Consider the following 16,221-nt stretch of genomic DNA (forward strand, 5'->3'; position numbering starts at 1 on the left):
TTCACTTTCATCAAGAGGCTCTTTAGTTCTTCACTTTCTGCCGTAAGGGTGGTGTCATCTGCTTATCTGAGGTTATTGATATTTCTCCAGGCAATCTTGATTCCAGCTTGTGCTTCTTCCAGCCCAGCATTTCTCATGATGTACTCTGCATATAAGTTAAATAAGCAAGGTGACAATATACAGCCTTGACATACTCCTTTCCCAATTTGGAACCTGTCTGTTGTTCCATGTCCAGTTCTAACTGTTGCTTCTAGACCCGCATACAGATTTCTCAGGTGACAGTTAATGTGGTCTGGTACTTCTGTCTCTTTAAGAACTTTCCACAGTTGTTGTGATCCACATAGTCAAAGGCTTTAGCATAGTCAGTGAGGCAGAAGTAGGTGCTTTTCTATAATTCTCTTGCTTTTCCTATGATCCAACAGATGTTTGGCAATTTGATCTCTTCCTTTGCCTTTTCTAAATCCAGCTTGAACATCTGGAAGTTCTCGGTTCACATACTGTTGAAGCCTAACTTGGAGTATTCTAAGCATTTCTTTGCTAGCGTGTGAGATGAGTGCAACTGTGTGGTAGTTTGAGCATTCTTTGGCACTGCCTTTCTTTGGGATTGGAATGAAAACTGATCTTTTCCAGTCCTGTGGCCACTGCTGATTTTCCAACCTTGCTGGCATTTTGAGTGCAGCACTTTAACAGCAGCATCTTTTAGGATTTGAAATAGTTCACTAGCTTTGTTCATAGTGATGCTTCCTAAGGCCCAATTGACTTTGCACTTAAGGATCTCCATGTAAATTTTAGAATCAGTTTGTCTCATCCCAGGGGAGATTTGGGGTGTGTGTGTGTGTGTTTTGTAACTCTTGGGTGATCCTAATGAGTAGCCAGCATAAAAAATCACTGCTGGCCATTCACTTTGACATTCTCTATTACTTACTTAGCTGGTTGCATGTGAAAATGACTCCTAGGCTCACCTGCACTTTCTTATTCCAGATGAAAGGAGAAGCTGGACATATGCTACACAGTGAGAATCCAAACCAGGTAAATATGAGTACCCTACCCACCAAACTGAGCTTCCCTGAATGTTCAGATGGTAAAGAATCTGCCTGCAATGCAAGATACCCAGGTTCAATCCCTGGATCAGGTAGATCCCTTGGAGATGGGAATGGCTACCCACTCCAGTAGTCTTGCCTGGAGAAATCCATGGACAGAGGAGTCCAGCAGGCTACAGTCCATGGGTCGCAAACAGTCAGACACAATTAAGTGACTTCACTTCACCTTAACCCATCAAAATGGTGAGCATGCAGCCAATGCTCCCTTCCATGCCTGTGCTTGCAGCGTAACTGACAGGGTGCTGGGGTAGCTGACATGTTAGTGAAGTGCTCCCTTCAGTAGCTGAGCAGAATCACTGGACTCCAAGCTGCCTCCTTATCACTCAAGCCCCTTTGCCTGCATGTAGGGCACTGAAGAGCCACACAGCTGTCCCACCAAGGTCTCCTGGCCCTTAGAATGCCCCAGGCTCAGGCCTTTGGAACCACCCCTTCTACATCTGCTCTGGGGACGAGGGAGGTCCACTCTGGTCTGGGCGGGAGGGGCGGGGGGAACAAGCTGCAGCAGATCCCAATAACATCTGGTCTGTATGCACCTGCCCTTCACAGAGACCTTTGTCCTGTATATGTTCCTGGCACTTTGGGCTGCAGGAGACAGAAAACACCATGATCCATGAAAGCATATCGAGTCTTACACATGAAAATGAGGTTTTAAATTCGACTAAACTCAAAGGGAAGATTCTTAGGCCATCTGGAAAAGCTCATGATAAGGGTCCTTTGAATCCTAAAAATGGAGTAACTGCAAAAGCCCAAGACGAACTGACTTGGGGGGAACTTTAAACAGCCTACATAAAAGAACAAGTTTCTGTGGTCCTGGTGATCCAGCCCATAATGGCAGAGACAGAAAAAGAGAGAGAGAGATCAAGAAAGAAAGAAGAAAAGGTCATTTTTCATAACTCAGGACCCTGAAGAGTAGTAGGCGTTGAAAAACATTTCACTGGCCCTAGAAAATGACTTACAAACTTCTTCTGATTGAAAGTATAAAGGGGTAATCGGAGAAGAGTCAGTGCAGATTCAGGTTGCTCTGAATGCGTCCATCAAAACAGTCTACTAGGGGACTTCCCTGGTGGTCCAGGGGGCCAAGACTCCACACTTCCAATGCAGGGGGCCCAGGTTCCTTCCCTGGTCAGAAAAATAGATCCCACATGTTGCAACTAAGAGGTCACATGCCACAACTAAGAGTTCACATGCCACAACGGAAACATCCTGCATTCCACAATGCAGCCAAATATTTTAAATAAGTATTAAAAAAAAAAAAAAAAACTCACTCCTCCAAATCTCCAAAGTCTGGGTTAAAACATGGCATTCTATTAGATCAGCTTCCTGGACAAGGGTGTGTGTGGTTGGGTTCACTAACTGCACACACCTGTAGGGACCACCACCTCTCGTTCTCTCCCTTGAAGGAACATGAGCAGACTCCATCCAGGCTTATAAACATAAACTGTAATGGACATTTGTCATCCCTGTGCAAGGTGCTATGGAAATTGGTGACACACCAGGGATTTCCTTCTACAAGACTGGACCTTGTTGTTTTACCATCAGGGTTGCTATCTTTGTGTTTTAGGCTTCTGGAGAACATGTCAGGACCACCCAGTGATGGCCAGTGCCTATTCTTTGCCCAGCTCATCAGCCTTAGACATAAGCTGGCAGCCCAGGCTTATGTCTATGGGAGGCAGAGGACTCATTACAAGTCAGGACAAAAGAGTGATGGGCTCTGGAAAGCAGGCCTGGCTGGGGAACACAGTAAAGTCCCCACGGCCTCACTGAAGATCCTGCAGATCCCTCTGTGATGGCCGTCCCAGCCTTGCTGCCCCCTGAATTTCAATGGGGAGCTTTAAAAACAGGGCAGCCCATGCTCCACCCCAGAGACTCTTATGTAACTGAGCTGGGAAGGAGCCTGCATACTGGGATTTTTTAAAAGCTCCCAAGTGACTGACATGTATAGAAAATCTGCATCTCTGTTCAACACGAGGACTGGTCATGAAATCCCGTGGCTCTTGGAAGACTCATCTGTCATTATCTAGGTGACAAAACTGCCTGCTAGATTCTCTGGGGCAGGTGTGCGCTCTTCCTTCCCTCCACCCTTAAGCTCTAACTTTCATGCTCGCCTCCACACAAGCTTGAGAGCTCTTGACAAGGAAGAGCCTCCTGTGGAAGCTGGGAAAGGTCAGCAGATGTGCCATGCTGGCATGACTGAGAACCCGATGGCCCATCACTCCTGCCAGGCTTCAGCAGGGAGCTGCCTGAGAAGGCACGAGTCTGGTTGGGGCCTGACATTTTCTTGTCCTCCCCTAGGAAGGACACATCTGGGGCTCCATGAGGAGGACGGCTTTCATCCTGGGCTCCAGCCTTCTCTTGCTGATGGTCCACTGGAACTGTGTCATAGGGTGAGTCTGCTCGGCCGGCTCTAATTCAGGATCTGGGGGCCTTGCGGTGGAGGTCTGCGGGCAGAGCATGGATTCAGGAGCTGTCCACCCACCAGTCTTCACTGAGAAACATGAATGAGTTTTCTTTCAAGACATTTTCAGAGATTTGGGGGTGCTTCCAGCTACTTTTGGCAAGCCCAGTAGGAGAGGTTGCTGTCTACATTTGAAGGGAAGGAGTGGCTCCTCTACGTTCTAGGTAAGATTCCCAGACACCAGCCCTTAGGGTTTGAGTACAGGTTATAGCTTAATTCTGTTTGTTTTGTTCTGTACTCTGAGACTTCTCAGTTTATTACTCTAAGGAAAGAGGACTTAAAGACAGTGGTAATCCCAAAGAGTACTAAATGTGTGGGCAATCTTGAATGGATGTTTAAGGAACTTGAGAAAAAAGAACTTGAGACATCCCTCTAGCTATGTCAAACAGAGAGGAAAAAGAAATAAAAGGAATAAAAAATAATTTAAAAAGAAATGAAAGGAATCCAGATTGGAAAAGAAGTAAAACTCTCATTGTTTGCAGATGACATGATACTATACACAGAAAACCCTAAAGATTCTATCAGAAAATTACTAGAGTTAATCAGTGAATTTAGCAAAGTTACAGGATATAAAAATCAATACACAGAAATCTCTTGCATTCCTATATACTAACAATGAAAAATCAGAAAGAGAAATTAAGGAATCAATCCCATTCACACTGCAACAAAAAGAATAAAAAATACCTAGGAATCAACCTACCTAAGTCGTTCAGCCACGTCTGACTCTTTGTGATCTCATGGACTGTAGCCTGCCAGGCTCCTCTGTCCATGGAATTCTCCAGGCATTACTGGAGGGGGTTGCCATTTCCTTCTCCAGGGGATCTTCCAACCCCAAGGACTGAATCCAGATCTCCTGCTTTGCAGGCAGATTCTTTACCTTCTGAGCCACCAGGGAAGCCCCACAAAAGAAGACAAAAGAGCTGTATTCAGAAAACTATAAGACACGGATGAAAGAAACCAAAGACAATATAAACATATGGAGAGATATTCCATGTTCCTGATAGGAAGAATCAATATTGTGAAAATGACTATCCTACCAAATGTAATTTACAGATTCTATGTGATCCCTATCAAATTACCAATGGCATTTTTCACAGAACTAGAATTAAAAAATCTCACAATTCATATGGAAACATAAAAGACCCTGAATAGCCAAAGCAATTTTGAGAAAGAAGGATGGAGCTGGCGGAATCAACTTTCCTGACTTCAGACTATACTATGAAACTAGTCATTGAGATAGTATGGTACTGACAAAAACAGAAATATAGACCAATGGAACAGGGTATAAGTAAATATACCCATGAAATAAATATACCCAGAAATAAACCCATGCACCTACAGGTAGCTTATTTTTGACAAAGGAGGCAAGAATATACAATGGGGCAAAGATAGTCTCTTCAATAAGCGCTGCTGGAAAAACTGGACAGCTATGTGTAAAAGAATGACATCATACACAAAGATAAACTAAAAATGGATTAAAGACCTAAATGTAAGACCAGAAACTATAAAACTCTTAGAGGAAAACATAGGCAGAACACCCTATGACATAAATCATAGCAAAATCCTCTATTACTCACCTCCTAGAGTAATGGAAATAAAAACAGAAATAAACAAGTGGAACCTAATTAATTCAAAAGCTTTTGCATAACACAGGAAACTATAAACAAGGTGAAAAGACAACCCTCAGAATGGGGGAAAATAATAGTAAATGAAACAACTGACAAAAGATTGATTTCCAAAATATACAGGCAGCTCATACAAGTCAATACCAAAAAGACAAACTACCCAATCAAAAAGTGGCCAATAGACCTAAACAGACATTTCTCCAAAGAAGACATGCAGATAGCTAATAAACACATGAAAAGATGCTCAACATTGCTTATTATTAGGAAAATGCAAATCAAAACTACAGTGAGATATCACCTCACATTGGTCAGAATGACCATCATTGTCCAAAAAAAAGATGATCAAAATTCAATAAAGAGGGAAGATGAGTGAAAATATAAAAAAATAAAAAATTATGGACCTTAAAAAAAATCTACAAATAATAAATGCTGGAGAAGGTGTGGAGAAAAGGGAACCCTCTTGTACTGTTGGTGGAAATGTAAATTGACACAGCCACTATGGAAAACAGTATGAAGATTCCTTAAAACATTAGGAATAAAACCACCCATATTACCCAGCAATCCCATTACTAGGCATATACCCTGAGGAGACCAAAACTTAAAAGACACATGTACCCCAATGTTCATTGCACCACTGTTTACAATACCTATGCCATGGAAGCAATCTAGATGTCCATTGACAGATGAATCGATAAGGAAGATGTGGTAATTATATACAATGGAATAGTACTCAGCCATAATAAGGAACACATCTGAGTCAGTTCTAGTGAAGTGGATGATCCTAGAGCCTATTATACAGAGTGAAGTAAGTCAGAAAGAGGAAAATAAATATTGTATACTAACGCATATATATGGGATCCAGAAAGATGGTACTGATGAAATAAATTATTTGCAGGGTAGTAGAGGACACAAAGACATAGAGAACAGACTTATGCACACAGAAGTAGGCAGCAACGAGAGGGTAGGATGTATGGAGTGAGTAACACATAAACATACATTACCATTTGTAAAATAGATACCAATGGGAATTTGCTGTATTACTCTGGGAACTCAAACCAGAGCTCTGTAACTTCCAAGAGGTGCGGGATGGGGAGGGAGCTGAGAGGGAGGTTCAAGAAGGAAGGAACGCAGGTAAACCTCTGACTGATTCATGTTGATGTTTGGCAGAAAGCAACACAATACTGAAAAGTCATTATCCTTCAATTTAAAATAAATTTGAAAAAAAAGATCTTGAGACATCTCCCACACACACAAAAATAGAAAAATTTAAAAAGTTTATGTATAAATGAAAGCATGTGAGAGCAGTAGGGCTGCTGCATCTCATGTGAGGCTATGTCCTTGGAGCTGATGCACCCCAGCTCTTGGGGCCTGACAGCATGTGTTCAATCAGCAAATATTTACTGATAGTGCCACTGGCTCTAAAGAGTCCTAAGAAAACAGAGTAGAAGAAAAAGCTATTTTCAGCTAGATCTCTATAATAGCATTATCTACAATAGTGACTGTCCTCAATTATACATGCATTCAATCAAATAGTACTTATTAAGCGACTTTGTGTCAAACTCATAAGTAGGATATAGAGAAATTTAAGATAAAGTATTAACATACTCTAGCTACCCCATTCAAATCATGTCACAGTCTGACTGGAAGAAAATAACTACAAAACAAACCTCGACCAAAACGATGTCAGAGCCTGGAAGGGGAGATAAAAATGTATCAGTGTCACAAAGCAAATGTAGGGACGAATAAAATGTTTCCTGTTTCTGACGGCTGTTTTCTTCAGAAAAAAACTCTGAAAATGGGCTAAATATTAAACATGACGGGTTAATGGAATCTTAAGGACTCACTGAAAAAAAAATGCAAATTACAAATGTACATGGGGAGAGTGGTGGGAAAACATTTTATGTTTCTGTTACAATGATGGGGAAACTACCTATTCTCTGTGATAGGTAGTGATAAGCAAATACAAGACAGAAAAAATATTGGCAATTTGACAAGTTAGAGCTGAAAAAAATGCTCAAGACACCTCTTGTGATTTTCACTCTGTATTCCTCAAGGAGCCCTTAGATGAACAGGGAGGCAGGCACCTCGATGGATGGCCCACTAGGCCTAAGGGCCAAACTGCCCTGAGGACCTTTATGCCAGTCACATTTCCCCACTGTGTTAGCCAAATACTTCCCAGGTATCTGCTGGCACAAGCCATGGTGCCTGATGGAGCCAGAGGGCTACTAGAGGAGGATGGAAGGAAGAGAGAGAGAATGGAGGAAAACACCCTTGCTCCTTGGGATGCTGAAAGCAGAGGAGGCAGCAAATCAAGGAAAAATACAGTGAACAGCACAAGAGTTAGGTAACACTGTGATGTCACCTGGGTAACTGCCACTTGCGGTGGACAAAGTGCTTATTTGTTCACCAGAGGAGATCAGAGATATTTGGAGTGACTTCATGGAAAAGCGGGATCCGGACCAAGAGCCCTATCTAAATTTGTGTTGATCGGCATTTTATAAAATATCCTGCAGGACAACAGTATTTCTGTAGGAGGTTAATGGGGTTGGGGGGAGACCACACAAGGTATCATCCAAATGGGTCACGTGTGAGAGTAAAGGAGGGGTTGTTAAGAATGATGCTGGAATCATAGATGTAAATTGAAACTGTCCTGGGCAGACAGGGACGTATGGCCATCCTCTTCTGAGCTATCGGAGAAAACAGTACTGGATACAGAAAAGCCTGGGAAAGGCTGAGTTTAACAAAGTCAAACAGGAAATATCAGAGCTGTTACCACACTGGTCTGGACCCTGACTCTCTAAGAGGGCAGGGTGTGAAGATTGTTTAACCAGGGAGCCCCTCAGAGGTGGGTTTTGCACTTTGGAAAATGCCCACTGGACACCAGAGCTCCCTCTGCTCATGGCCTCATAGGCTCATGAGGACTGGGTGACCCGAGTGCCCGTCATGAGCTGAACTGGTCTCCCCCTGCTCCTCCCTTCCTCGGCTATTCTTCGGGCTCAGTGGGCAGAGATCCAAAAGTCATTTCTACATGGAGTGCATCACACATCTTATAATGTTTTGTTGTTCTGTCTCAAACCACCTAGAAGTCTATTGCCCCCATACTACAGCTAAGAAAAGAGAGAGAGACACTCCTTAAGTGACCCATGCCAGCTTCCAGAGCAGGCCTGTCACCTGAAGACTAAAAGCAGGGCCCCGGCCCTGGGCCTGCACACAGTGCAACCTCAGTCACCACCGAGCGTGTGTTCAGGGAATACTTACCCTGCCAGCTCCAGAAGTTGCCCTGAGGTTTTCCTTCTGCTTCCTAACTTTAGGTGTCACCCAAGTGCCTCTTCTGGTCTACTAGCCCTTCAGTGGACTTCTCCTGGTGGTGGACGTGACTGGAAAGCCTGACTTCATCTCCCGCTACCGAATTCAGGTCGACGACAATGGCCGTGTAAGTGTTGCTGCTGCAGCTTCTGCAGGCTGGAGCACAGAGAGCAGGGGCTGAAGCTGCGACCTCCAAACTCTGCTAGCCAGCCCCGGGCAGAGCATGGCCAGTGCGAGCCCAGGGCTTCTGCAAAAGGCTCCCCCAGATTAGAAGCTTAGAGAGAGTACATAATATGTCTCAAATCTCAGAGCCAGCCAGTCAAGACTCATGTCTGGTCTCCTGACCCCTAGACTTGGCTCTCCACCTGCCTGTTCTGGCCCTTGACACCTGGGTCAGCATTTTAGGAACAGAAATGACTGTCTCAGTCCAACACTGACCAAGCCCCAGAGAAGTCAGGCAGGTCTCCCCTTACTCACGGGAGCAGGGACAGCAATGGCAGACGCTGACAGATATCAGTTGGCCTTGTTTGGGAAGGATACAGCTGCTGAAACAATGGATAACCCCACCATCATGAATTCTGTCTGTATGCACGGTGGTTGTTTTTTAAGCAGGGACTCCTTCCTGATTATTTCAGTCAACCAATTGAACAGAGCTGCCAGATTTTCTAAGACCAGTCCGTGCTCTGCTCACCCTCCCTCTCTTCTGGACAGGATAGCTAGTTCATGCTTCTCCTCCCTCTTCAAATCCTCAACACATCCTCCTAGATTATGGCTTTGCCTTCAAGTAGACGAGACCCTTCACAGCCTCGCACCACTGCAGCCTGCGGGAAGCAACTGCACGCATGCTCTCCCTGCCCACCTGGGGCAGCATGTGGTCTCTCCTTGTTCCTCCTCCAGCTGTTCCTCTACCATCTGTACACTGCAGCCACCACCTCTTGTTTATTCCAGCAATTATTCCTTCTCTTTCTTGCATTCTTTTCATTTTTCCTCTCCTACTCTCTTCGGTTCAGTTCAGTTCAGTTCATTCACTCAGTCACGTCCGATTCTTTGCGACCCCATGAGCTGCAGCAGGCCAGGCCTCCCTGTCCAACACCAACTCCCAGAGTTTACCCAAACTCATGTCCATTGAGTCAGTGACGCCATCCACCCATCTCATCCTCTGTCATTCCCTTCTTCTCCCGCCCTCAATCTTTCCCAGCATCAGGGTCTTTTCAAGTGAGTCAGCTCTTTGCATCAGGTGGCCAAAGTACTGGAGTTTCAGCTTCAGCATGAGTCCCTCCAATGAACACCCAGGGCTGATCTCCTTTAGGATGGACTGATTGGATCTCCTTGCAGTCCAAGGGATTCTCAGGAGTCTTCTCCACCACCACAGTTCAAAAGCATCAATTCTTCAGCACTCAGCTTTCTTTATAGTCCAACTCTCACATCCATACATGACTACTGGAAAAACCATAGCCTTGACTAGACGGATCTTTGTTTGCAAAGTAATGTCTCTGCTTTTGAATATGCTGTCTAGGTGGGTTATAACTTTCCAAGGAGAAAGCGTCTTTTAATTTCATGGCTGCAATCACCATCTGCAGTGATTTTGGAGCCCAAAAAAATAAAGTCTGACACTGTTTCCCCATCTATTTGCCATGAAGTGATGGGACCAGATGCCATGATCTTCGTTTTCTGAATGTTGAGCTTTAAGTCAACTTTTTCACACTCCTCTTTCACTTTCATCAAGAGACTCTTTAGTTCCTCTTCACTTTCTGCCATAAGGGTCGTGTCATCTGCATATCTGAGGTTATTGATATTTCTCCCGGCAATCTTGATTCCAGCTTGTGTTTCTTCCAGCCCAGCGTTTCTCATGATGTACTCTGCATAGAAGTTAAATAAGCAGGGTGACAATATACAGACTTGACGTACTCCTTTTCCTATTTGGAACCAGTCTGTTATTCCATGTCCAGTTCTAACTGTTGCTTCTTGACCTGCATACAGGTTTCTCAAGAGGCAGGTCAGGTGGTCTGGTATTCCCACCTCCTTCAGAATTTTCCACAGTTTATTGTGATCCATACAGTCAAAGGCTTTGGCATAGTGAATAAAGCATAAATCGATGTTTTTCTGGAACTCTCTTGCTTTTCTGATGATCCAGTGGATGTTGGCAATTTGATCTCTGGTTCCTCTGCCTTTTCTAAAACCAGCTTGAGCATCTGGAAGTTCACGGTTCACGTATTGCTGAAGCCTGGCCTAGAGAATTTTGACCATTACTTCATTAGCGTGTGCTCTCTTACTCTCTACTTTATCACAAACCTGCTATAATTTATCCCAGCTTAAAAACCAAACCAAACTCAAAACTGTTACCTCCCTCTCCCATATGCACTCCCACTCATATTTTTGGTCCCCTTTGCAGAGTTGTCTCTACAGTTTCCAGTTCCTCTCGTCTACTCTTATTCCCCATCATTTCACACTATGAAGAATGGAAAACACATATACAGAAGGTTAAAAGGTAGTACCCTGATCACTCATTTACCCACCACCTAGATTCACCAATCTTAAACAGTTCAAAATGTGTGCTTTTGCTATATATAAAAATATAAATATCTATGCATCTATAATTTTTTGGTTTGTTTGAAACTAAGACATCATAAAACTCTAAATCCTTCAGCCTGTACCTCATACAAAATACAAATCTATCCTCTCACCTACTCTAGCTAGAAACTTCCTCCCATCAGGCCTTAACCTCCATGGCTCCTTCAGAATGTACAGGTCGCCAGTGTCCCTGTCACAGGCTTGTCTCATTAGACCTCATAGGGCTGTTTTCACAGTTGCTCACTGATGCCCTGTTGCAGCTTCTACTGGCTCCCAAGGCTTTGCTCTGTCCTCCAGCCTCATAGCTTTCCCCTTCGCAGCCTGCTTTCTGGCTCCACCTCAGCCTAATCTCCCCAAGCTCTTAATGTTGACACCCAGGGCTCAGCCTTGGTCTGCTTCTCTGTCCTCATCTCTTCAGTATCATGATTTTAAATAGCACCTAAACTCTGACAGCTCACACACATGTAGCTCTCAAACCCAGACTCTCTCCTGATCCAGGATCAAATATCCACCTGACTCATAGACATCTCCAATCCAACATGACCTACAGACCATTTCTGAACTTCTACTCCCTCCAAAGTCTTTGCTCCCCACAGCCTCCCCCATCTGAGTTGGGCAGCTTCTCACACCCAAAGCCTTGGAGTCACTCTTGAGAATGTTCTTTCCCTCACACTCCACATCCAGTCTATCAGGAAACCTCCAGAATCCAACCACTTCTCACCACCTCCATTGCCACCCCCCTGGTCTGCGCCATCGTCCTCTCATGTGTGTATTTTGGCAATTCTAATTAGCACCCTGATTTCTGTTCTTGGTCTCCTACCATCTATTCCCAACACAGCACCCAGAGTAAGCCTGTGCGTGCTGTCACTTCTGGGCTCGCGCCCTTGGGATGACGTCTACTTCTCTTGGAGTAAAAGTCCAAGTCCTCAGCGTGGCTTCAGGGGTCCTTATGTACTGGCTCCTCCCCACCTCTTGACCTCACCTTCCCACTCCTCACCCCACTGCTCACTCCTCTCCAGCCAAAGATGGCAGGAGTGTGCTGCCTGAGAGCCTTCTACCAGCTCTTCCCTTTACCCGAACACACTCCCTCTCCATAAATGTTTCCTCTTCATTATTTGTTCAAATCTCGCCATCAATGAAGCTTACCCTGATCATTCTATTTAAAATGGTAAGCATATAAGTTCAGTGAGGGCAGGAATTTGTTTTGTTCAGTTTTCTTCCCAGCATACAACACACTGCCAGGAACATAGAAAGTACTCCATAAATATCATTTGAATGAATGAGTGATCATACATCACACTCTCCTTTTGGTCAAGGTTGCCAGAAGAGGTGTTTTACTTCCTCTATAGGTAGTCTGAAATGAGGCCGGCCAGACTTGGCTTTGCCATGGGATGAAACTGAAGGTTTAGAGACTGAATTCTGGTTCCTCAATACACACAGCGCTTGGAGAAGCCAGAGAGCCAGGCCTGAAGTATAAGGACCACTCTGAACCTGGCCTTGCCCTGGGGCAATACACCTCCAGCTTGCAGAAATTTCTCAGGAAGAAATCCTTTCTGACACCCCCAAACCAGTTCATTAGGACCAGCAAGTGACCTGTGGTCATGGGGCTATTCCCTGGAACAAGTTGGTCAAGAGGCCATATAGCAGCTCCCTGGCTCCTTCTTCACTAGGGCCTGATGCAGTGAGACTAGATTGCATGAAGGGAAAGGGCGTGACTGGTCCCCAAGGAAAGGTTGGCTGCAGCATTGAGGCCCAATGGGGTGTGAGCATGTGGGGCCAGCTCTCCACAGTGACGTGGGAGAACGCTCAGGCAGGCCCCCATCCTGAGCTGAGGTCACTGAGGGTGACATCCTGTCACTGAGGGTGACTACCACCCTGAACACCAGGAAGACCCACTTACACAAGTTGGTCAAGAGGCCAGATTGCAGCTCTCTGACTCAAATCCTTCTTTACTTGGGCCTGGTGAAGCGAGGCTAGACCACTTGAGGAGGCACATCACCTCAATCTCTGCACCTGACCCTGGTCAAGCCTCCCTGGATGACCAGGGGCCAAAAAGCTGAAGAAGGAGTCAGGCTGACTGCCTTCTCCACGCTCCCTAAGGTGCCTGTGTGAATACATGGGGTTGGGCCTGGGCGAGAAACGGGGAGGACAGTGGTGGAAGTTGTAGAAGGAGGAAGCAGCAGGCAAGTTCAGACAGACACTCAGATTGGGGGAGGGGCTTTCCAAAAGCAGGGCATGACCAGGTGGCTTCCCCCGAGCTGGTCCACACTCGGGGGCTGCCAGCTCCAGCCAGGCATTACTCCTAGCACCCAGCCCAGAGAGAGGGCCTCCTGAGAAGAGTCCACAGGGGAGCCTGGTTTCCAGAAGACAAACACCTGCTTATACTCTTGTCCACTTCCTTCCTTCCTTCCCTTCACAGGTGGATCCCATGAAACTACACCAGGCTCTCCTCATGATTCTCTTCAATCAATTTGTGATCTCTCTTCCCATGCTGGTCTCACTCTATCCCATCCTCAAGTTGTGGGGACACCCCTGCCGTCCAGAGCTCCTCACCTTCCACTGGTTCCTCCTGGAGCTGGTCATCTTCACGCTGATTGAGGAAGTGCTATTCTGCTACTCACACCAGTGAGCGCACTCCTGATCACAGCCAGCACCTCACTCTCCAGGTACACCTATCACCCAGGAAACAAGGCCTCCTTGGAGTTGTGGGGATGGGACACCACTACCTGGCCTGGAAAGCCTCTTGTTATCTAGGTAACAGGAAGACCACTCTGTGCTCCATAGCTGGCAACCCAAGACAACTCAGGAGTGTCTGGAACTCCCATTTATGCCTGTGGCAGGGCTGTTTCCCATTCATTCCCCTATGGAATCCTTTCTGGCCATCATCCACTTTGCAGCTCATACAACTGAGGCAGAGACAGGCTACGTCACCCTCCCCAAATTATGCGCCACAAAAACTCAAAGGCAGGTCTGTCTGGCTGCCAATTCAGTGTGTTTTCAACTTTGCTCCTTGTATGTAACCCCAGTTTTTACCTTTGCTTTCTCAAGTTCTGATCAGGGATGGGGAGAGGGAGGCTGGCAAATTATGAACTGGTAACTATCTTTCACCACCCAAAATTCCATAAGAAAATCCATAAGAAACACCACGAGTGGACAGTACCCATCGCTGCAACCTATCTGTCCACCCTATTGAACATGTGGTGAGTAGAGCTCGGCTTCCCCAGAGGAGAGGACAGAGAGCCCCAATCCCCTTCCTTAAGCTAAGGTCTCCTGCACAAAATGGGACCACAGTGGGAGTTTCTTTCTTCTGCCCCTTCCACAGCTACCATTTATGCTGGCATATCCAAGGAAAAGCCAGATGCCTAATGTGAGTTATCTCATTTAGTCCTCCCAACAAGCATTTAGAAACAACCATTCTGATGGAAATTGAGGTTCAAATAGTCAATATCTTGTCCTAAGTTTCAAGCTGAAAGTTGCTTGAAATTCGCCCAGTTGTGTCCAGCTCTTTGCGACCCCATGGATTGTAGCCTGCCAGGCTCCTTTGTCCATGGAATTCCCTTCTCCAGATCTTCCCAACCCAGGAATCAACCCTAGGTCTCCTGCCTTGCAGGCAGATTCTTTTTATGGTCTGAGCCAGCAGGAAACCTGAAAGACTCCAGTAGATTAAGGTCCAGAAATTCATTCATCTTCCCCAGATCTGAGTCAGGAAGTCTTCCTGGTACCACTCTGGGGGAAGGGGCCATCCACCTTGGATCCCTTCCTCCCCTCAGGACCCCCTCAGACAGCTCTCTCCTTGCAGATCAACACGCTGCCGGCAATACTGGGTCCAACAGTAATGGGCTCCCACTTGCCCTCCATCACCACGTGGACTTCCTTGGCCCTCATCTTTTTTTTTTTTTTTGGCCCTCATCTTCACCGTGATCTCCCACTGTGGCTACCACCTATCTTTCTTGCCTTCACCTGAATTCCATGACTATCACCATCAAAAGTTAGGCACCCCTCCCCACTTTGGGTCTCTGGGCAGTTAACACTCACCTTTATTCCTGGAGCTCCTGACAGCAGACACTGGTGTCTCAGTGTAAATGTGGGTCTAGTGGAGGGAGAGGCGTCTGGGGTCAGCACAATAACCACCATCCTGGGACCCAGATCACCTTGCCATTTTGGTTCTGACACTGGATCTTCCTTGCCACTGTTTAAGTTCCATTTACACCTGGACCCTTTGAGTATATAGCGTAAGCTATGGGCACTACCAGAAAAACCCATGTATGCATACAATTCCTGCAGTTAAATCAAGGGGAGCTGTGCGCTTTCTGAAAGCCTCCAGTCTCAGCAGTGTGGTCTAGGACCCTCCTGCATCAGAAATCACCTGAGATGCTTTTTTCAAATGCAGGCTCTGGGGTTCCACTTCAGATACACAGAATCAAAGCCTCTGGGGAAACAGGTCCTGGCAACTGCATTTACTAAGTGAATAATTCCACTTAGTAAGGGGAATCTGATGGATTCCAGAACCTACCTCAACAAGCAGGCTCTGCTGCAGCTTCTGACTTGTGTGCATTAAATCAGAGAGAGAGCTTTTCATCAATTTTCACTCTGGAGGGGCCCAGCAATCTGTGCACACCCACTTGGGTGACTCAGAAGCAGGTGGTGGGCATGGTGGGGACAGAAAGGCTCAGGTGGGCACAGGTGAAATGGACATGAGTACACCAGGCTGCAGCACCCTCCTGTCTCCTCCAGGGTCGACCAGTGCTATGCCGCTCTGGGGATGCTGGACTACCTCCATGGGACTGACATCGTGTTTAAGCAGACCAAGGCCTACAAGAGATACATGATCCTGCTGGGCTTCACCCCACTCTCTGAGAGCATACCCGATCCTCTGAAGATGATGGACTAACAAACAGCTGTAGTTCCACACTGGTCATCCCCTCAGCAGACAGTCCTCTGCTATGCCCGAGAACTCCTACTCACATCTAACAGCTTGCTCCTTCAGCCGCACACTCTGATGACAACCCTACAAGGGCAGGGGAAGATCAGCTTCCTGGAAAAGCAGAGCCACAGAGACTAGGCTCCCCCAACTGCTCCTGTTATCCACAATGGGTCCAAGCATTCACAGAAAGAAGGGAAAAATACATCTTCCTGGAATGCAGGCCAGAGCGAAGAAGCTACT

At 46.0% G+C, this 16,221-nt stretch overlaps 1 protein-coding gene across 1 annotated transcript; it reads left to right on the top strand.

Annotated features, from left to right (window-relative positions):
* The first annotated feature begins 945 nt into the window (after window positions 1-945).
* On the top strand, window positions 946-15,960 carry FAXDC2 (fatty acid hydroxylase domain containing 2). Its single transcript, XM_040241544.1, is given in 10 exon segments — window positions 946-1,029; window positions 3,393-3,484; window positions 3,616-3,719; window positions 8,492-8,613; window positions 13,477-13,682; window positions 14,132-14,223; window positions 14,226-14,257; window positions 14,857-14,925; window positions 14,927-15,045; window positions 15,792-15,960. Coding segments are annotated over 10 exon segments (1,077 nt in total). The 3' UTR covers window positions 15,949-15,960.
* Window positions 15,961-16,221: the final 261 nt, after the last annotated feature.

Source organism: Oryx dammah, unplaced genomic scaffold, assembly GCF_014754425.2.
Source record: "Oryx dammah isolate SB20612 unplaced genomic scaffold, SCBI_Odam_1.1 HiC_scaffold_5, whole genome shotgun sequence".
NCBI classification, from domain to species: domain Eukaryota; kingdom Metazoa; phylum Chordata; class Mammalia; order Artiodactyla; family Bovidae; genus Oryx; species Oryx dammah.